Source organism: Somniosus microcephalus, chromosome 17 (assembly GCF_052327205.1).
Source record: "Somniosus microcephalus isolate GS21.2 chromosome 17, FLI_Smic_1.0, whole genome shotgun sequence".
NCBI lineage: Eukaryota > Metazoa > Chordata > Chondrichthyes > Squaliformes > Somniosidae > Somniosus > Somniosus microcephalus.
Window position 1 is genome coordinate 70,657,388 of NC_141003.1, and position 22,368 is coordinate 70,679,755.

At 43.7% G+C, this 22,368-nt stretch overlaps 2 protein-coding genes across 4 annotated transcripts in view; one reads left to right on the forward strand and one right to left on the reverse strand.

Annotated features, from left to right (window-relative positions):
* cep41 (centrosomal protein 41) overlaps nt 1-9,758 on the forward strand; it is a 40,611-nt gene extending 30,853 nt beyond the window's left edge. The window contains exons 8-10 of the mRNA XM_086010662.1: nt 2,034-2,148; nt 3,780-3,995; nt 8,805-9,758. Of these exons, the coding sequence (XP_085866788.1) occupies nt 2,034-2,148; nt 3,780-3,995; nt 8,805-8,932 (459 nt within the window). The 3' untranslated portion in view covers nt 8,933-9,758. The remainder of the gene's footprint in view (nt 1-2,033; nt 2,149-3,779; nt 3,996-8,804) is intronic.
* LOC147105847 (carboxypeptidase A1-like) overlaps nt 1-22,368 on the reverse strand; it is an 81,754-nt gene that overhangs the window by 41,600 nt on the left and 17,786 nt on the right. For 2 of the 3 annotated variants that reach the window (XM_086010660.1, XM_086010659.1), the window contains 2 exons: nt 22,177-22,261; nt 18,288-18,576 (listed from right to left, as the gene is read on the reverse strand). The exons of the other annotated variant lie outside the window; for it this stretch is intronic. In XM_086010660.1, the coding sequence (XP_085866786.1) occupies nt 18,389-18,576; nt 22,177-22,261 (273 nt within the window). In that variant the 3' untranslated portion in view covers nt 18,288-18,388. Of the gene's footprint in view, nt 1-18,287; nt 18,577-22,176; nt 22,262-22,368 lie in introns of those variants that run through there. 3 annotated transcript variants of the gene reach the window in all.

The window sequence follows — 22,368 nt, forward strand, 5'->3', positions numbered from 1 at the left end:
AATAAGTGTCCAGATTGTGAAATTGGGTTCCCATTCTATTAACTTTTTTTTGGGAGGGGCTGGCACTGATTGGTGGCTTAGGTTTGATCACTGTTCTTTTGCCTTTAGGGCCTGGCCTTGAATCCAGCCTGGGCTGATTTTGATGAGAATTTTTTTAGTAGGGATCATGGTGAAATTTTTTTAAAAATCTATTTGTTCACGGGATGTGGGCCACTTTCTTGAACCACTGCAGGTCCATGAAGGTCCTCCCATAGTGACTTTATCTTAGCAGTTTGGTGCAACTGAGTAACTTGCTAGGCCATTTCAGAGGGCCGTCACATATAGGCCAGACCGGGTAAGGGTGGCAGATTTCCTTCCCTAAAGTGAACCAGATGGCTATCACCATTTTTATTACAGATTTATTTAATTGAATTTCTCAGCTGCTGCGGTGGGATTTGAACTCGTGTCTCCCGATCATTAGTCCAGGCCTCTGGATTACTAGTCCAGTAACATAACCACTATGCTACCGTTCCCATCCTGAATGCCGTTCTGATTGACCTTGCCAAGTGGTAGATAGCTTTTTGTTTTTTTAATTGTTTATGGGGTGTGGGTGTCGCTGGCAAGGCCAGCATTTATTGCCCATCCCTAATTGCCCTTGAGAAGGTGGTGGTGAGCCGCCTTCTTGAACCACTGTAGTCCGTGTGGTGAAGGTACTCCCACAGTGCTGTTGGGGAAGGAGTTCCAGGATTTTGACCCAGCGACGAAAGATCGGCGATATACTTCTAAGTCAGGATGGTGTGTGACTTGGAGGGGAACTTGGAGGCGGTGGTGTTCCCATGTGCCTGCTGCCCTTGTCCTACTAGGTGGTAGAGGTCGCGGGTTTGGGAGGTGCTGCCGAAGAAGCCTTGGCGAGTTGCTGCAGTGCATCTTGTAGATGGTACACACTGCAGCCACGGTGTGCCGGTGGTGGAGGGAGTGAATGTTTAAGGTAGTAGATGGGGTGCTAATCAAGCAGGCTGCTTTGTCCTGGATGGTGTCGAGCTTCTTGAGTGTTGTTGGAGCTGCACTCATCCAGACAAGTGGAGAGTATTCCATCACACTCCTTATTTGTGTCTTGTAGATGGTAGAAAGGCTTTGGGGAGTCAGGAGGTGAGACACTCGCCACAGAAATCCTAGCCTCTGACCTGCTCTTGGTGCCACAGTATTTATGTGGCTGCTCCAGTTAAGTTTCTGGTCTATGGTGACCCCCCAGGATGTTGATGGTGGGGGGATTTGACGATGGTAATACCGCTGAATGTCAAGGGCAGGTGGTTAGACTCTCGCTTGTTGGAGATAGTCATTGCCTGGCACTTCTGTGGCGCAAATGTTACCTGCCACTTACCAGCCCAAGCCTGAACATCGTCCAGGTCTTGTGCTGTGGCCCAACAGATGCTAGGAAATAGGTTGAGTCTGACTGTCTCGGATTCATTCCACTTAGACTGTAAAACATTCCATTCCTCACTTTGATAAGCATAATAAATTTCACCACTCCCAACTAGATAGGGTGCTGCCATGTTTATTACTACCCTTTCGTAAGTCACAACATTTAGCATAAACAATTTCCCTCCCATGTTGTTTATCCCATAATGCTCTATCATTTGATAGTCGAGGAAAACTATTTTGTATTGTCCCCCATGTATTTACCTCTCATTAGAACACCCCTGAGCATTCTTGGTGTTGGTGTTCAGTTACATGAACATCCTCCAGATGCAAGTGACAGTAGTGAAGCTAATGGTTCCAATTGGTCTTGATGGGGAGGAGAAACCTTGTAATATTCCCTGAATGTGGCAGTGCACTATCTGGTATTGTAACGAGGATCAACTTAATTGATTTCTGAAATTTGTAGTTTTGGGGTAAAAATTGGATTTAGAATGCTCATCTTGTGTACGAGCTGCTTCTTTGCTACCCACCCCCGCCCAGTTTGTTTTGCGGCAAAAGGTGGTTAAGCCAGCCAGTTGTTAACTTGCAGTTTGCCAGTTTAAGATGATACTCGGTGCCTTAACAACTGCATTTAGAAAAATGCATCTGGGAAAATCATTCTACTTTACGATGAAGATGAACGGATAGCTAGTCAGGCTGCTACAACGCTGTGCGAGAGAGGCTTTGAGAATCTTTTCATGCTGTCAGGAGGTGAGTGCTAGATTTCTGAAAATGTTTTTTTTCTCCTGGCTGATCATTAGAACAGGTGAGCTACACAGGGTTGAAGGAGGAGAGGACACTTGAGGAATAGTAACAGATAAACCAGGGCAGTGTAAAATATATTTTTTACAGATGCCAACATTGCATTTTCATTAAAGTTTGCCCATCTCTAATTCCCACTCAAATCCAAGTTATTCAATAAATTGGTGTCTGAATATGTTTGGCCTTGGCTACATAAGCAGCGGGTAAGCATGTCAGTGCCGTTAAGCTACTTGGTTTTAGCTGCTTAAACACCAGCAGTGTCACTGCAAACACTTCAGGGTTCTTGGTCCTTGCCAGCCTGCCCCCCGAGTTCTCTTCTCTAGGTTTAATGGAGTGTTTCCCTACGGGGAGAGAGTGGGCACACCAAATTGAAGAAACAAAACCTACCTCTGGGTTTCTCGGCAGTTTGGTTTGGAGATTTCTGAGCATGGTGATGGGTCTCGGCTTGTGTCAAACACACACTAAATCAAGACACAGGTACAGCTCATTCAACATCAAGAAAATAAAACGAATCTTATCCACATATGGCAGGAGAAATGGAATAGCTCACAGGTGTGTAGGTTCCTTTTTTTGAGAGAATTTCCATATTCAAGATGTAAATGGAAAATGCTTTGTACTGCAGTATAAGATCTCACATTTATATACTTTCAAATTAAACAGGCTTTAAATTGTAATTTTTGTATGTAACTTATAATGGAGCCTGTTCCAAGCTAAGAGAGCTTGTTAAATTTCTACATATACAGTGGACTTTGATCTCATTCTGGAGGCTGAGACCTTGAATATCCTGCCAGTAGGATTTAGAAGTTGCTATTTTAAGTACATGCTCCAAACTTTTACATTTCAGCTGTTTTGTTTATTAAGCTAGTATAAAGGAATGTTCCAGGGTAAAGCATTAGAATGATTAAAATCAGCTTTGTGGGGGGCAGGGTGGTTTAGGATATAAAAGCGCTTGTTGGGAGGGAGGGATCTGAGAGAAATTGGGAGGTACTAGAACATGGGTGTACTGGGATGCGTGAGGCAACTGTGGCCCAGTGAGGGAGTCCAGACCTGCGGGAAAGAATATTTTCTTTTAAATGTGGTTTTCAGTAAAAACACTAGGGGGAGATTTCCACTGCCACCTAGTCATGTGGGCATAATTAACATTTGAAGTCATGCTTGTCAGAACAGTGGGAAACTGGATGCAGGTCAACTTGCCCAAACTAATCTTTAAATGGAGCACCTTCCCAAGACGGGTGTGTCCCCTGCTGCTGGTCCCACCCACCAGAAATTGTGTCAGGGCACAAAGTGGGCAGAGTTTCACAAGGGCAGGACTTCCCTGGCTGCCTGATTATCATCCCAAAATTGAGCAGAAAATCCAGGCAACTTACTCCAGGAAAGGAGGAGACAAATTGGAGAGAAAATTATAAATTATTAGAGGGATCACAGAAAAGTTATCGCAAGAAAACGATTTAAAAATAAAGTACTCATTTTCTTTAATGTGTGCTTTCTCATTTTGTAAACCATTAAGACACCGGTTGAAATCCTGTTTATGAATAATGCTGCTGCTGTAAACCTGAACCATAATAATAATGTCTTATTAGGACTGAAAGTAGTTGCCCAGATGTTCCCAGAAGGAGTAACCACTGGTTCAATTCCACTGTCGTGCCAACCTCCAGTTCTTCCAACATCTCGCCGGAGACGGTCAACACCTCAAGAACCACCACACCCTGCAGAGGATAAGCTCCGGTTCACTGAGCATGATTTGAACAAGATCCGGTACTGCCTGGACGAGATTCTACTACCATCTAACTCGCCCAGTAAGGAAACTCTCTAGAAAATGAGTATAATGGTAAAGGGAAATCCAAATGCCCACTGTGTACAAAGATTATTTAAAGGAAGTTTCAGCTTGTCTCTGTTTGCAGCACTGTACCTTCTGGGTCAGAAGGTTGTGTGTTTGAGCACACAATCTAGGCTGATACACCAGTGCAGTAGTGAGGGAGTCAGTCCTGCCTTATTAAAGTTGCATATCCTTTGTATGAGATGTTAAGCCAAAGTCCCATTCAGGTGGCTGTTAAATAGGACTGCTATTCTGGGGAGGGTGAGATTAAATGGGCCAAAAAGCACTGTTGCCTCACAGCGCCAGGGACCCGGGTTCAAATCCGGCCTCGGGCGACTGTCTGTGTGGCGTTTGCACATTCTCCCTGTGCCTGCATGGGTTTCCTCCGGGTGCTACGGTTTCCTCCCACAGTCCAAAGATGTGTGGGTTAGGTTGATTTGGCTATGATAAATTGACCCTTAGTGTTAGGGGATTAAATACGTGGGGTTACGGGGATAGGGTGGGATATGTGTCGGTGCAGGCTCGATGGGCCGAAATGGCCTCTTTCTGCACTGTGGGGATTCTGTGATTCTGTGAAAAGATCTTTCCAGCCAATCTTGTGTGAAATAGCGGATTTGAAAATGTGAAACTCTGATGGGTAGGATATCTAGCACAACCTCTAGAGTAAAGAGGATCTCGCACTGCCCACCCTAAAGAGGGCATTTGTACATAAAATGTTATGAGAATAGTCCATTCAACCTATAAAGCCTGTTATTTTAACAATCTGAATTATCATACTGTAATACAGGGGTTCTCAACTTTTTGCTTCTGAGGCCTCCTCCCATGTTAAAAATTCCACGGACCCCCGTAACACAACACGAGCATGTTTTCTGTATAAAAAATGAGTTATACAATTAAACACATATTTATTATTATTTTTGTTTCACTTACTTAATGGGAACTTGTTGCTGGTGCTGAGCAACAATTCTGTCAAGACGTGGAGGTATCTTTGACAAAATAAGTAAAAAGTGGGAAATGATTAACCAAAAAGTGAAGAAATGCATGCAGAGACCCACTCCGAAAGGGGAAATAGTGAACCAAAAACAGGAAATTATAAACCAGAAGCTGCAAAAATGAGTGAATGGTAGGAAATAGTTAACTGAAAGTGGAAAATTACCTGCAGAGACCAAGTCTGAAATGGGAAATGATAAACCAAGACTTGTAGAAATTAGTAAAAGGGGGGAGATGGTTAACCAGAAGTCAAAAATAGTTTTCGGAAACTAAGCCCAAAGTGGTAAATGGTTAATTAACCAAGTGCCTTCCTGAATAAGAGTGCTGTCCTCTGCGGGTTGCTTTTCTGTTGTGCATTTTCCCCTGAAATGTTCGGATGCGTTTTGCTCTGAAATTCCAAGTCCAATTTCCTCTGGGAATAGCTCGTTGGAAAGCGTGCCGCTGCCGCATGCTATTTGGCTGCACTGACCCCGATCAAGCAAGGGAAGAAAGTGAAACAGCGACTCCACTGCCGAGCCGGATGTCCCGACACGGTGTTCCATTAATAACTTTGGGTTGGAATATCGGATCTCCTCCAGGTCAATGGTAGGTGAAGGGGCTTCCATAACTGGGGAGGGCAGTACCAAGCCCATGTGGCTGCGGCTTTGCCGGACAGAGTGACAGCAGTAAAGCGGAAGACTGCTTTCCAACTGATAATCTGCGGGCCCGCGACCGACTGTCTTTGGTGTGTCATTTGGGCTAGCCAGTGCAAAGGGGCACCCAATAATACCGGAACTAACCCGGTCGGCCACTGGGAAGCCATGTGACGGTACCTGAAACTCATCGAGGCGGACCTTTTAAAATCGCGGGGATCAAGGCTGCCATCTGTCTTGCCTCGGTGATTGCTCTTCAGTTCACCTATCGGCACTTCTGGGGTGCTCCGGTTGGACACGTTTTGCTCCGGAGTTCCGAGTCTGATTTGGCGGACCCCTTGAAACCTTCTTGAGGACCCCTGGTTGAGAATCCCTGTTCTAACTGGCACATTTCATCTCCTGAGTGTAGATTTTGAAATTTCCCGTTTCCCCTTCCCACTCCCAAAATGTATCGATTAAAACTCCCGAATGTCTATCAAACCTCATATCTCCGCCACCCCATTATTAATTTCCATACACTCTAATTCAGGAGTCATCCTATTTCACACACCATCCAATGCTTTCTATCTGTAATTTTCCATCTAACTTTCACTTCCATTCCTAACCAAATATTCTCCCTCTCCCCTGCTTTTCTCCTCTCCTTCTGACTCATATATTTTAGGGTACAGTTCCACAGGTGCCCTCAGCCCTCGTGTCTAACTCGAGTATCCATTCTGCATACGCAAGTCTTGCCTGTGAATATCAGTGGGATATTTAACTGTGGAAGGAATCACAGCCAAGCCTCATCTTTCTTTATACAACATCTACATACATGCACTTCCAGCAGGAATCACTGGATAACCATTTGGAACAGGAACCTTGAGTTTTCTTTTATAATTTTCCTACCCCTGGACACCAGTAGCATTTGTAGTGCCCCTGTTGAAGTCCTGACTGAGATCAACTAACTCAGCAAGTCAGGCTGGAGTTGTCCATTTTAGCCCATCCCCTGCCTCATCTTTACATTTGTACAGTGCTGTCTCTAATTTCATCTTCCTTTGTCTGACTGCCCTTGGATAAAAGTTATCTTTTTCTTGTCTCTTCTTTCTCTCTAACCCACTCTTTCTGTTTAGTCTAACTCTCTTGCGGAGCCTGTTCTTTCTCTAATCCTTTTTCTGATACATGGGGTAAAGTCACATCTTTTTATATCTGAACATCAAAAGGCATACAGCACCTTTCATGACCTCAGGACATCCCAAAGTGCTTTACAGTTAATTAAGTACTTTAAGAAGTGTAGTCACTGTTGTAATGTAGAAAATGCAGCAGCCAATTTGCGCACAGCAAAGTCCCACAAATGAGATTATGACCAGATAATCTGTTTTTAGTGATGTTGGTTGAGGGATAAATATTGGCCAGGACACTGGGAAGAACTTCCCTTCGCTTCAAAATAATGTCATGGGATCTTTTTACGTCCACCTGCGAGGGCAGATGGGACCTGGGTTTAACATCTCGTCTTAAAGACAGCACCTACGACAGTGCAGCACTCCTTCAGTAATGCACTGGAATGGCGGCATAGATTTTGTGCTCCAGTCTCTGGGGTGGGACTTGATCGGTGCTGGGGCCCCAACTATTTACAATCTACATTAATGACTTGGATGAAGGGATCGAGTGTAATGTAGACAAGTTTGCGAATGATACGAAGATGGGTGGGAAAGCAAGTTGTGCAGAGGACTCAAAGAATCTGCAAAGGGATATAGACAGGCTAGGTGAGTGGGCAAACATTTGGCAGATGGAGCATAATGTGAGGTTATCCACTTTGGCAGGAAAAATAAAAAAGCAAACTATTAAATGGAGAGAGATTACAAAATGCTACAGTTCAGAGGGACCCTGGGGGTCCTTGTGTATGAAACACAAAAAGTTAGTATATAGGTACAGCAAGTAATCAAAAAGGCAAATGGAATGTTGGCCTTTATTTCAAGGGGGTTGGAGTATAAAAGCAGGGAAGTCCTGCTACAACTGTACAAGGTATTGGTGAGACCACACCTTGAGTACTGCGTACAGTTTTGGTCTCCTTATTTAAGGAAGGATATACTTGCATTGGAGGCAGTTCAGAGACGATTCTCTCAGTTGATTCCTGAGAGGAGGGGGTTGACTTATGAAGAAAGGTTGAGCAGGCTGGGCCTATACTCATTGGAATTTAGAAGAATGAGAGGTGATCTTATTGAAACATAAGATACTGAGGGGGCTCGACAGGGTAGATGCTGAGAGGATGTTTCCCCTCATGGGGAAATCTAGAACTCGGGGGCACAGTCTCAGAATAAAGGGTCGCCCTTTTAGAACTGAGATGAGGAGGAACTTCTTCTCTCTGAGGGTTGTAAATCTGTAGAATTCTCTGCCCCAGAGAGCTGTGGAGGCTGGGTCATTAATACATTTAAAGTGGAGATAGACACATTTTTGCAAGATAAGGGAGTGAAGGGTTATGGGGAGCGGGCTGGGAAGTGGCTTTGAGCCCGAGATCAGCCATGATCTTATTGAATGGCGGAGTGGGCTCGAGGGGCTGAGGGGCCTATTCCTGCTCCTATTTCGTATGTTCTTATTGAACCCACAACCTTCTGACTCGGGCACAAGTGCTACCACTGAGCCACAGCTGACACCACAACAAAGCTAGCTAACGGAATGGTTTTTATCTTGGATCCCTGTTTAGGATTTGGTCTGGCTTGGTCTGAACTTGTAAAATCCCTTTAAGCCATGAGTTTTCGGGTGCTGGTATGTCTATAGAAGGCTTTGACCATTTGCTGTAGTTTTCTCAAACTATCTTCAAGTTTCAGTCTTGATGCAGTTAAAAAACTGTCATGAACACCAGACCGACTCCACATTTGGCCTTACCTATTGCTTTGTGCTCTCCGGTTTGCAGTTTTCAAATTTGAGAAATTCCTGTCTTTAAAACAATGTAATTTCAACCCTATTCTATCTCTTTAGATTTACTCTGACGTTTTCTACACTGATTTACCTGATAAAATAACTGGGAGATTCTAACATTCATTCCCATTGCTGCTGCACTGTTTGGCTATGCTTGTTATAGTAGACTAGGATTTGGTTCAGTGCTGTCCATTCCGAGGATTTGTCCAACTTCATACCATTTTCTTAGCAATGGGCGTGTTCTAATTCTTGCTCATTTTAATGTCTTTTAGGCAACCTCGGTCGTCTTTCATCATCAGGAGCACAGTTGAAGACATCCAGCAGCCGTGCTTCCTCTATAGCTGGCTCCATTAGTGCCCGATCACAGACAGGCAGCATCCAAAACAAACCATGGAAATAAGAGGCAGAATATCACTCCTTCACCTTTCTTAAATCTGATGTCCATAGTTTTTTCTGTTTTTTTTATCATCAGCTGCTATAGTGCTAAAGATCTGTGGAAAACATGTATCACTGACATTCAGTAAAAAAAAACTTGAAGCAATGTCTGTTAATAGATACTGCTGAATACAATAGCAAACACAAGTTGTGGGGGGAGAAACATAGCGACACTCAATATCTATTTAATCTCATTTATAGCTTTGAACTCCATTCAGAAGCAGAGGAAAAGGATTGAAACAGAAGAACAAGGGAAGACTGTTCAGCACCATGTAAACTTATTACAGTAATCCTGTGTTACAAAGCACCAAGGCCTTGAATACACAATAGATCCTCAATGTTGTTTGATTCCAGCACAAGTTTTGATGTAGAAAGCCAGAAATAATGCATTTTGCACACAAGCACACACACTCCCTCATCTTAAGTGCTGTATTTTTTTTCTATGGCTCCAAAAGACAGCATTAGAGAAAAATGATCTACTGTTCACTGCATTGTTACAGACCCTTGGGCTATTCCGAATCAGAGTTTTCCTTTCCTCCTTCCCCCCCCCATTACCACCGCTAAATGATTAAAGAATACTCCAAGTATGTCACTGTAATACTCTTTCTACTGTTTTACATATCCTAAAGGAAGCTTAATAATTTGATGATGCAGCAGGAATGAAACAGCAAGTGAACAGATTCTTATTGTTCCAACAGCACGTTACTGAACTAGGAAATACAGATCTGCTATCATGCTAACATATACCAGAATACAACTCAAAATGCACAATAAAGTATTGTATTTATAAACCTGGTGCACTTGAAGCTGTTTTTCAGATATTTTAACCTCTCCGCCCTCCCCATAATGCCAAATTTGGTAATTCAACTCTGAATTCTTCTATTCGTACATAACAATGATTGGTTGTTTGAAATCCTGCCCTGGGATGACTTGGAATGGGAAAGGCATCTTGGTCAATAATTTATAGCTTGATTCAGTTTGGAACTGGGTCTCGAGAGCTGAGAGCAAGTGTACAGCCTGAGTGATAGCTCCGTAAGTACGTGATGAATGTGTATGTCATGGGCTTCAGCACTGGGTTGATATGAGACCATTGCAAGTACTGAACTGGACCCTGATGTGCTAAATGCCTCCCATTGTCATGAATTATTGCCATTGTGTTGTAGGTATTTGTACTTGTTGCAGATGTGTTTTTGTTAAATTTATTTTCAGTTGCTATCTCGGATACTTTCAACTTCACTGCAGCTGCTCTGATACAGAATTAATCTATTGAAGATTTTACTATGTTTTTCAACCCATTAGGTTCTCCTTCCTGCTTACCCATGACTAGTGCCACTGCTTTATGGTCAAATTCCATTATTAAAGGGGATTCTACGATTTTCAGAAACACTTTGAGGATCCCATCCCACAATTCCATCAGTTTCTTGTGAAAATCCAGCACCAGTGACCTTGCCTATGACCCGATGTTGATTTTAACGTGAGCATCTTGTATAGATCCCTGTCAGTCTGGCAACTTATTCACATGTATCAGAGGAAATAGACTATTTTATTTTAACAGTACCCATCAGGGGCTCTTTTCTGCTGTTTAAAAAGATTTATTATTCAATACTTTATTTATTATTCACAAACTTTAAAAAATATTTTTCAAAGTATTAACCTCCTGGATGGAGTTTTTTTTAATTGCGAGACCTAGGTAAATATTTTATGCCGCACTTCTCTGCAGCTTATTAAAGTCTCTTATCAAAATGTGCAAATTAGCTGAATATGCAGGTCTTAAAAGGTTATTTTGATGGTCTGTGATTCTATGAGAGAATGAAGTGAGATAATGACAGATTACCGTATATCCTGTTGATTCGCATACAGGTTACACTTTTTAAAAGGAATAATTAATTTGGAGGCGCAACCTACATGAGTTAATCTGTTTCTTGTGGCACCTCAGTTTTGGAGGTCTTTTTTCAGAACAGCATATGCATGTGGCAATATCGATGCAGAGACACTCACTGCATTGTGTTCCATCCTGGTATCCCAGCCTCTCTTTCTCCTGAGAACCAAGTTTGTACTTGAATATGTGCGCAAAGCTGAAGTTGTTTGCATTTTTATATCTCTCTTTAAGAAGTGCCTGAGTTTCGGGTTGGAAAGGCTGGCAGAAATTGAGGAGGCAGTTTTTCCTCTACATGCTTGTTTTCAACAAAGTACCCATTGGTGATTATGGCTGATTGTGTTGACAAAACAGATGAGCACAGCAACTGCAGAAGTGTCCCATTACTGTTGGGTATAGGGTTATGAGTCGGTCAGTATTTTTCCAGCAGGGAGTAGTCTTTCCTAACCTTAGTCACAACACGTGACTCATTGCCATGGCTACCCTTTATAGAAGGTGCTATTACTGTTTTCTGTCTCCTAAATGCAATTGCACAGTTGTTCTCCTTTCCAGCAGCAACAGTCTGAGGAAGATGAATAGCCAGGAAACAAAGTTGGAGATTTGAGTACTCGGTGATTGGTTTCAATACCATGGTGCTGGTTTTACTAGAGAAGAGCATTTCAAAACAAGCTATTCTGTAATGACTGTGGAGCCCTATGGCATTCTCACGAAGCCACAGAATTGACAAGTATTTGGTCATGTTTCCTAAAGCATGGTATCCTTGAGATCTTGAACTATAGTATTAAAAGCCCTCATAGCCAAAAAAAAAGTGTTGAGATATATATGCACTTTTCTAACAGTTCTCCGACGGTGATCTAGACAGATCTTTCCTTTCCCTAGCCCAAGGGTGCCAAGTCTAGCAATAGTGGCCTTGTCATATCACCCTAACTGAGAGTAGCTGACTCAGTGCAGATCGGACGTCAAACTTGGAACCTTCCTAGCCTGTTTTTTTTATATGTATGTTTCTTTTTATACAACTTCCTTCGTTTCTTCTTTATGGTAATATGAAGTTGTAGTGTATGTGCCTTTTAAGACAGAACTACTTTTACAGCTCCTGTATACTGTAGTACCGGCAGTGACCACACTTGTATATAAGCTTTGCGCATGCCTCTGTACCCCCAGTCTTGAGACTACCCTCCTCCAGTAAATACCTGTTTGTTGTTAAGTTACAGCATCCGTGTGGTTATTCAATAACAGCATACCCTAAGAATCACGGATCTAACAGTGGCGACGAGTGTCAATTCGAATCTACCTGCAACAAAAAAAAGGAGAAAAAAAAAGTCGAGGCCAGGAACACCGGGCGTCGACCACGAGCAACCGCCCAGTCGTCAGGCAGAGTGAACATCGCAGGGGAGGCTGTGGAGAGCCGGGCTTGGTTCCCCAGCCACGACGATCAGCAAGAGACTGACGACAGGTCCAGCGCAGACCCCGGGCAGCGGCGGCTGAAGCCGACCGACGGCGGAGAGAAAGCCGAGCAGCGTCGACGGGGTAAGACAGAGGGTGAAGCGCGCAGGGCGCAGCCGGAGTTGAACACCGAGCGGCGTCAAGAAAAAGAAAACAAACTGGAGAGAGAGAGGGTAAAGAAACAGCCGGGTTCAAGACCGAGCGGCGTCGAATAAAAAATAAATAAATAAAAAGAAGAACGCGCAGAGCGCAGCCAGGGCTCACGGGCTGAACGGGGTCCGCGGGGAGAAGAAGGAAGAGCGCGGGAGACGCCATTTTTAGAAGCCGCAGCGGAGAAGGAGGGCGAGCACGGGAAGGAAGGAAAGAGCGGGAGACGCCATTTTGTGCCAGCGGAGAAGAAGGGGAAGCGCGGGAGACGCCATTTTTGACAGTTAACTCACACCCAGGGATGCCGAAGAGTGGCAGTATCTCTACGTTCGACAATGAAGTCGAAGATTGGGCGACATATGTGGAACATATTGAGGTGTACTGCAGGGCGAATGAAGTGCCAGATGCTAATAAAGCACTGGTTTTGTTAAATTCCATGGGTGCAAAAACTTATGGGTTACTGCAAAATCTAATAACCCCAGAGAAGCCGGTGAACAAGAATTTCGAAAGCATAGTAGAAATCCTACAGGACCACTTAAACCCCACACTGCTGCTGATAGCAGAACGATTTAAGTTCCATAAAAGGAACCAACACAAAGACGAAAGCAATGCTGAGTACCTAACGGAACTGCGCAAACTATCGAAACACTGCCAGTTTGGAGCGGGACTAGCAGATATGTTAAGGGACAAGTTTGTGTGTGGGCTACAAAGTGAAGGAACCCAGAAACGGCTTCTATCAGAAAAGGATCTTACGCTGGACAAAGCTTTCAGTATGGCAGTATCACACGAAGCAGCCGCAAGGGGTGCTGCAGAGATACAACGGAGACCGCAAGAATATGGCACCAATGAAATGTCCTATGGAACAGGGAAGTGCTATCGCTGCGGCAGAACAACACATGACCAGAAGGATTGTTGGTTCAAGGACCGAGTGTGCAGACAGTGTGGGAAAGCAGGACACATAGCAAGAGTCTGCAGGTCTGGGAAGAAAACCAACAGTAAGAAATCTCCACAGGAGAAGTACAAAAAGGTACACCCAGGTGATGGACAGTGGTTCAGACGAACAGAAAAGTGACAGACTCCGGAAGCAAGGAGCTGGGTTGTCTGAAACTAAATAAGGTAACCGAAAGGGAGGATCACCAGACTATCTGGGTTACACTCAAGATAGACGGAGTCCAAGTGGAAATGGAATTGGACACAGGATCAGCCCTAACAGTCATAAATCAAAGGGACTACAAGCGGCTATTTTCACATATACCCTGGAAAGCTAGAGATTGTCTTGAAGACGTATACGGGGCAAAAAGTCTACCCCAAAGGAAAAATAAGGGTGAAAGTGATATATAAAGGCCAGGAAATACCTAAAATGGATATGTATGTATTGCCAGATGGAGGACCACCACTGCTAGGACATGAATGGATCCGGAAGATACAATTAGATTGGCATTCCATACAGGTACTGAAGGTTGAGGCCAAAAGGGATGACGACGTCACACCTGGACGACTGTCAAAGATGCTAACTGACACAAAAGAAGTGTTCCAGGAGGGACTAGGAACACTAAAAGGCATAACAGCAATGATTAAAATAGAGGAAAATGCAAGCCCAAAGTTTCTTAAGGCCAGACCAGTGCCTTATGCGATCAGACCAGCTGTTGAAGCAGAGCTGGAAGGGTTGGAACGTTCAGGAGTACTGTCCAAAGTGGACTGGAGCGAGTGGGCTACACCCATCGTTCCTGTAATGAAGAGGTCGTTGAGTAACACCCCTGGGGAACCAAAGAAGGTCCGCAGCTGTGGGGATTTTAAGGTGACAGTGAACCCAGTCCTTCACATGGTACAATATCCGCTTCCACGAATTGAGGATATTTTCGCCTTGCTATCTGGAGGTAAACGCTTCACCAAAATTGATCTAGCCCAGGCGTACTTGCAAATGGAGGTAGAAGAAGCTTTGAAACAATACCTTTTACGATTAACACTCATAAAGGTCTCTATCTATACAACGGGCTGGTGTTCAGAGTAGTCTCAGCTCTGGCTATCTGGCAAAGGGCGATGGATCAGGTCCTGCAAGGGATTCCAGGGACCCAGTGTTATTTGGATGACATCTTGGTCACGGGCGAAAATGACAGTGATCACCTCGCCAACTTGGAGAAGGTGCTCACCAGATTAAAGGAGTATGGGCTACGAGCTAATCACCAAGCGTGAGTTTTTCCAGAAACAGATCTCGTATTGTGGCCACGTCATCGATGAAGAGGGGTTACATAAGTCCCCTGACAAGATTGAAGCAGTAGTCAAGGCTCCAGCACCGGAAAATGTGTCACAACTGATGTCGTTCCTCGGGCTGGTAAACTACTACCACAAGTTCTTACCAAATTTGTCCATGGTATTACACCCACTGAACACCCTACTGCAAACAGGGGTACCATGGAATTGGGATGACGAACGTAGATGAGCTTTCCAGAAGTGTAAAGAATTGATCACATCAAAAGAGGTGTTGGCCCATTTCAACCCAGCACTACCAATTCGTTTGGCATGTGATGCATCACCCTATGGTATTGGAGCGGTGCTGTCGCACAAATTCCCAGATGGGTTGGAGAGGCCAGTAGCCTTTGCGTCTCGGTCACTAACCTCAGCCGAGCGCAACTACGCCCAGATTGACGGGGAGGCCCTCGGCCTAGTATGGGGAGTAAAAAAATTCAACCACTATCTGCATGGGCAGAAGTTCACCTTGCTAACTGACCACCAACCACTTGTCTCCATCTTTAATCTTAAGAAGGGCGTTCCAGTGATGACTGCACAACGGGTACAAAGATGGTCCCTGTTTCTAGGGGCGAATCAATATGAAATAGAATATAAAGGCATGAAACAGCATGGGAACGCTGATGGGATATCATGCCTGCCACTGCCTACTGTGGAGGAAGCACCAGCAGTGGACCCTATCGAGATATTTTATTCGTCAATAATTGAACGATTGCCAATAACGAACGCGGCTATAGAGAAGGAGACCCACAATGATCCGACGCTGTCTCGGGTATATGATTTGACAGTGAGGGGATGGCCAACACATGGCGACTCACTGTTGCCAGCATTCTCATCCAGAAGAGAACAGCTGTCAGTATGCCAGGGAACAGTGATGGGTGGAATCACCACTCTGGATCCACACAAGTTAAGGGAGAGAGTGCTAAATGAGCTACATGAAGGTCATCTGGGGGGAGTGAAAATGAAAAGCCTTGCTAGGGCTTGTGTGGTGGCTGGGAATCGATCAACAAATCGAAGACCTAACTAAGAGCTGCTTAGGATGTCAGAAGGTCCAAAATGCACCACCACATGCCCCTCTACACCCATGGGAGTGGCCCTCCTCTCCATGGCAATGGGTGCATATTGATTTCGCTGGTCCATTTATGGACTCGATGTTCTTAATAGTAGTGGATGCTCATTCAAAGTGGCCTGAGGTGATAAAAATGTCTTCAACCACTACAGAGAAAACTATTGCAGTCCTACGGACCATATTTGCCAGAAACGGTTTGCCAGAGCAGATTTGCTCTGATAATGGACCACAGTTTGACGAGTTTCAAAAATTTATGAGAAGGAATGGGGTAAGGCATTACACATCCGCCCCGTATCATCCAGCCACAAATGGATTGGCTGAGAGGTTCGTACAAACCTTTAAGAAGGCGATAAGGGCATGTGCGACGAGGAAATTCCACTACAACATAAGATGGACAATTTCTTAGCCTACTGAAACGCGACACATGCAGTTACCAACCAGACCCCGGCCATGATGTTCTTTAACCGAAGGTTGAGATCTCGTCTGGACTTGCTCAGACCAAATGTGCGAAGAAATGTTGTCGACAAACAATTCCAGCACATCAATGAGAAGCCGACAAGGAGCTTCAATGTAGGGCAACCAGTCTTGGCCCATGACTATCGAACAGAGAAATGGCAACCCGGAACGATATGCACAAGGCAGGGGCCATTAATGTACACAGTGGATGTCGGGGAGAACATTGTGAGACGCCACGTCGATCGGATCTTAGCGTCACAGGAACGCGTCAACCCCATGTCTCGAGTACCTGGGGATGAACCCGATATACCGGTAGCATCTACCTCTGAACCAGTCGCAGTGGAACCCGATGAACTACCCGATGAGAAGGGGTCAGAATCGCCTCTGCACCAAGAACAAGAACCTCCGGAAAGGCGCTATCCCGAAAGGGTCAAGAAACCGCCCCAAAGACTGAATCTATAAATGGACTATTGTTGTTTAATGTACATGTTAAAGTGTTAATTGTTATTTGAATATTAGGGGTACTACTAATCTAAAAGGGGAGGAATTGTAGTGTATGTGCCTTTAAGACAACTACTTTTACAGCTCCTGTATACTGTAGTACCGGCAGTGACCACACTTGTATATAAGCTTTGTGCATGCCTCTGTACCCCCAGTCTTGAGCCTACCCCCCTCCAGTGAATACCTGTTTGTTAAGTTACAGCATCTGTGGTTATTCAATAACAGCATACCCTCAGAATCACGGATCTAACAGAAGTGTTCCTTTTTTAAAGTGAAGGATTGCCAATGAATATAATTACGTGCATGTCAATGATCTTTGAGTTATCCTCTGTCGGGGTTTTCCCGCTCTAATATCAACAGTACAGTTTAGAGCCTGGAACAGACTAGATAGTTATATAGTGGGCATACTCCTATTAAAAACTGCACGCTGTCTACACTCAGAAGGACATGGCCTCCTTCATATTTTGCTCCTGTTTTGCATGTTATGTGAATGTCAGCTGGATGATTATGACTTGTGGCACTTTTGGTTTAAAGTAAAAAATCTTTTTTTTTAATAAAATGTATATATTTTAAATTTTAAACAAAAAAAGTGCATGGCAATTAACAATCTTTATCGTGCTTCATTTTTAAAAAAAGTCTCCGCCAACTAAATTTCAGAGGCATTGCCCCCATTGTAAGAACCAGGCGTGGTCCCTTATATAGCAGCTGCTAAGGGGATTTCACTCAAATGATTCAGTAAAGGAATGCAAGCCTAGTGTGGTACTGAACCCAACAGATCAGAGTTAGCTGATCTTGGCTAGGGTGTGGTGTTGGTGGTATGCCTGGCCTCCATTTCCCAAGCTAGAGAATTAAAATCAGCCAGGATTCCTGCTCCTAACTGCTAGCTGACTCATATAAAGCATCAAATGGCAGGGTGCCGCTTAATGCCAGAGACCTTGGGGATTCAAATCCTTGTGTGCGTGCTTGTCTTGCGGTGAATTTTTCAAGGTGGTTATTTTCATATCTTCACACTCCTCGCTTAGGGAATAGTGTGGAAGCGTGGAAGGATTTGTAGGCTGAATAGCAGTCTGACAGGTCCCAACAAATTTGCTGACATATCATAGCCATAGCCATCTCTATACCAGCCGCTAGGGTGGTTAGTCCTATACAGCCGGGAGGATTTTATGAGCTCCCTCAACTTAGCGGATAGGAGGGAGGCACCCCACCCACATGAAGCTCCAGTTCTGAACACCTATGCTCATCGGGAGTTGAATTCAGACCCTGCAAAGCCATTTCATATGATATCCTTAATGCCAAGAGAGAGGACAACCCTCCCAAGAAGTCTACGCTATATACAAACTAAGATCCCAGAGGCAACAGGCAGCAAAAATACCCAGTGCACCACCTAATCCCCCAAATGTGGCTTCATTGTATGAAGGAAATATGCACAAGACATCCACGTGGCTGATGGGCTAGTTTGAAGGAATAAAATGACTTGTAAATTAAATATTGATTTGATTGTACAGAATAAAGTATCACTCAATGTATTTCATGATTATATACAGTGTGGTAGTCATAGTAAGAGTATAAACACAAAACAAATTACATTCTGAACCTTTTTATTCAAGAGAAGCTGCATTTTTAACAAAAAAACAGTTCTGATGAGTAATGCTCTTGGAATTGCAGCAAGCTTTGAATTTATTTTAATAGGGATGTTGTCTGGCATGGTCGAAAATGTCCATCAGCCCCAGATAGGTTTCCTCGGCTGTTGGGATAATCTGATTGGCTGGTAGAATGAAGCCATAGCGACCAGTGTCGCGCAGTTCAAAGCAGAAAGCATACTTGATGCCCTGGTTATAAGCCCAGTCAATGGATGAACCACTGCATTGGTCTAATGGGGAAACAAATAAATATAGACATTTAAATATTGCATGATAGTCTACTGTTCTAACACAACTCATTCTTTACACAGTGATGTGCCATGCCTTTGGGTGCTAGGCTATGGGTTTGTGCCTTTAAAGTCGACGCTGGGTTACCAATCGCACATGTGTCTTAGTGTGCAAAAGTGTTAAGTGCAGGCCCAGTGCTTCCTCAAAGATAAGGGAGGGGGGATCGAAGGGAGTGTCAGGCCAGGCTGGTCTTGTACACTTCCTTTTAAAAAGTGGCTTTAGAACAGCACTGGATGCAGATGACTGATCCCATCCTCTTGGCTGATGGCTCAGGCTGAAGGGAGAAAAGGCTTTGGAAAGGAGAGAGGATGTCTTGCTCTATGGAGTAATGTCTGTAGTTTAATTGTAAGAAGAACATTATTGCCCTAGAAAAGGTCCCAAGGTCAACAACACAAATGATTATGGGTAGCGGGAGTTTTAATTATGAGCCAATTGACTTGGGGTTTTTTTTCAGTAAAGAGACCTATCTGAAGTTTTCAATGTTATGAAGGGAATCAAGAAGATTCTTCCAGGCAAATTGATGACTGGCAAGTTTACTGATGCTCTGTTTCTGTCCACCTGCCCAATGTCCGTTAGTGTCAGACACTGTCCACAGCTCATTCAGACCTGGGCAGGCAGGAGGTTTTATTTTTGCCCTATGTAGGATTGATCACTGCCAATCCCCTCTGTAGCTTCCTTTGGTGGATTTGTAAAACATTCCAATTATTCAGTGGGAAGGACTATTGCCTCTGACTATATAAGCTGTGTCTTTATGCATCTCTCCACTTCACCTGACGAAGGAGTAGCACTCCGAAAGCTTGTGATTTCAAATAAAACTGTTGGATTATCACAGAAATCACACAGAAACCCCACAGCGCAGATAGAGGCCATTTCGGCCCATCGAGCCTGCACCGACACATATCCCACCCGATCCCCGTAACCCCTACACCAACACATATCCCACCCTATCCCTGTAACCCCACGTATTTAATCCCCCTAACACTAAGGGTCAATTTATCATAGCCAATCAACCTAACCCGCACATCTTTGGACTGTGGGAGGAAACTGGAGCACCCGGAGAAAACCCACGCAAACCCACGGGGAGAATGTGCAAACTCCACACAGACAGTCGCCCGAGGCCGGATTCGAACCCGGGTCTCTGGTGCTGTGAGGCAACAGTGCTAACCACTATGCCACTTTACTATAACCTGGTGTGTGACTTCTTACATTTGTCCACCCCAGTCCAACACCGGCATCTCCACACCATGACAATATCCCATTTCAATGACAACCTCATCTGGGAGAAGGCTGTCCACCTACCCTTTGGGTTGTGGAAGGCCCATAATTCTGCAGGACTTGTATGAAATAAAGACTTGCATTTCTGTAGCGCCTTTCACGACCACTGGACATCTCAAAACGCTTTACAGCCAATGAAGTACTTTTGAAGTGGAGTCACTCTTGCAATGTGGGAAATGCGACAGCCAATTTTATGCACAGCAAGGTCCCACAAACAGCAATATGATAATGACCAGATAATCTGTTTTTTGTTATGTTGGTTGAGGGATAAATATTGGCCAGATCACCGAGTTGATGAGGGGGAAAGAAATAGGATTTTGACGACCTCAAAAAAAAAAAAAAAAAAAAAAAAAATCCACACACATAACCATCACTTGATGACTGCCTTTAATTCAAGTTTCAGATAACACTTATACCTGCCTTGAATTAAAGAGAATCACAAAGTTTATATCATCATCAAGAAAAATGTTTATTGCTAAATATTGATTTGGATTTTTTTAAGTATTAAAAGCAAAATGATAAAATAGATTGTGTGATAGTATTACATAGTATTTACAGCACAGAAACAGGCCATTCGGCACAGAAACAGGTCCATGCTGGTGTTTCTGCTCCACACGAGCCTCCTCCCACCCCTCTTCATCTCACTCCAAACACAAATCCTTCTATTGATTTCTCCCTCATGGACTTATCTAGCTTCCCCTTAAATGTATCTATGCTATTCACCTCAACCACTCCCTGTGGTAGCGAGTTCCACATTCGCACCACTCTTTGGATGAAGAAGTTTCTCCTGAATTCCCTATTGGATTTATTAGTGACTATCTTATATTGATGGCTCCCTAGTTCTGGTTTTGATGATGTTAGTTAAAGAACAAAAATTGGCCGCAGGACACCGTGGAGAACTAACTAAGAAAAAATGTCAGCTCACACATCATGACACTGAAAGGTTAACTTGTATTCCTATAGAGCCATTTACATGCAAAGCGACATTTCAGAGCACTGGTAGATAGTAAGTAGACACCTAGTATGGGAAGAGCATTAGGAAGAGGCATAAGCATAGCTGAAAAGGAGGATCAAGTATTTTCAACTAACCGAGGTGCGGTAACCTAAAGATTAACTTGGTCCTGCTGCCGCTCTGATTAGGTTGACCTTTGGTACTTGGGTAAACTTTGTGAGACCCTGTGAGACCCTGTGTCATTGGCCGGGCCTCGCTTCTTATATTGAGGTGGAACAAAGCATTTTGAATTCTCTTATCATCTTTGGCTTCACTCTTGTCCCTGATTGATCATTCCAAACATCTATCATCCTTTGAGTAACAAATATTTTTATTAAGATCTGTTTATGTCCTACAGGCCTGATACCCTGAAGGCATATTCTGAGTTCATTTTATCTGTGCCATTTATATAACCCTGAGGTCACCCTTTGTCTCCAGACTGTAGAGCTTAACCTTCTAATCTTTCCTCATTCTTGATGCTTCTCCCAGCACCCTTTCCAATTCATTGTTGTCCCTTTAAAGTGTGGTGCCCAGAATTATACATGAATGGATTAATGCTTGTGTTTTTCCACCATAAGCAACTAGTGATTTTATTATAGAAACATAGGAATTGCTAAATGAAAAAAGACCACATAGAAAACATAGAAACATAGAAGATAGGAGCAGGAGTAGGCCAGGAGTAGACCAAGGTCCACCTAGTTTGCCTTTTCCATCCTGGTAGTTGCATGATACAACAATAATGGAGTTTTTGACTGATCACAGCAATCAATCTGTATCAATTAGTCTATAACCGAACCAGACATGATGTGAGGGAAAACCCCAGTGGTGGAGAGCTTTGGGAACCATAGGTTCAAAGTCATCTGTTCCTCCCAAGCATTCTACACTGGCCACATGTCATGTCTCAAATTACTCATATACTGTATCCCATTAATGTTATTTATAATGGGAGTGCTGTCCCACTGAGCTGTATGGTAAGACAATTGGGACCACTAGAGGATTTTTTTAATTTTAAAAGTTATTCTAGGATAATGTGCCGCAGCAAAAAGACCATTGTGGTCAATCTGGCTGATCCCAGTGTCAAAGAAATATAATCCCATCATATCTCTTAAACACATCTATCAAACTTTTCACCAGGTACTTACCTAACTCTACAGGAGCATAGTAATATACAGGACCAGAAACCAGCATGAATAAGAAATCCAGTGCAAGGTTTATAATGGGTTCAAAATCTTTTTGAATGTGATTGCATTGTTCCTCACTGTGGATATATGCTTACAGATTGCGGTGATGGTGGATCCATATCCGTACTTGGTTCCATACATTGATGCCAAAGAAGTGATGGATTTCTTGCTAAGTTCTAACTGTAGGAAAAAAAGGCCACTTTTATTATTTAAACTAGATAAAGACATAATAACACAATTTTTTAAGAGCAGGCAAAGCCCGTTAGGCCCAACAAACAAAATCCTTA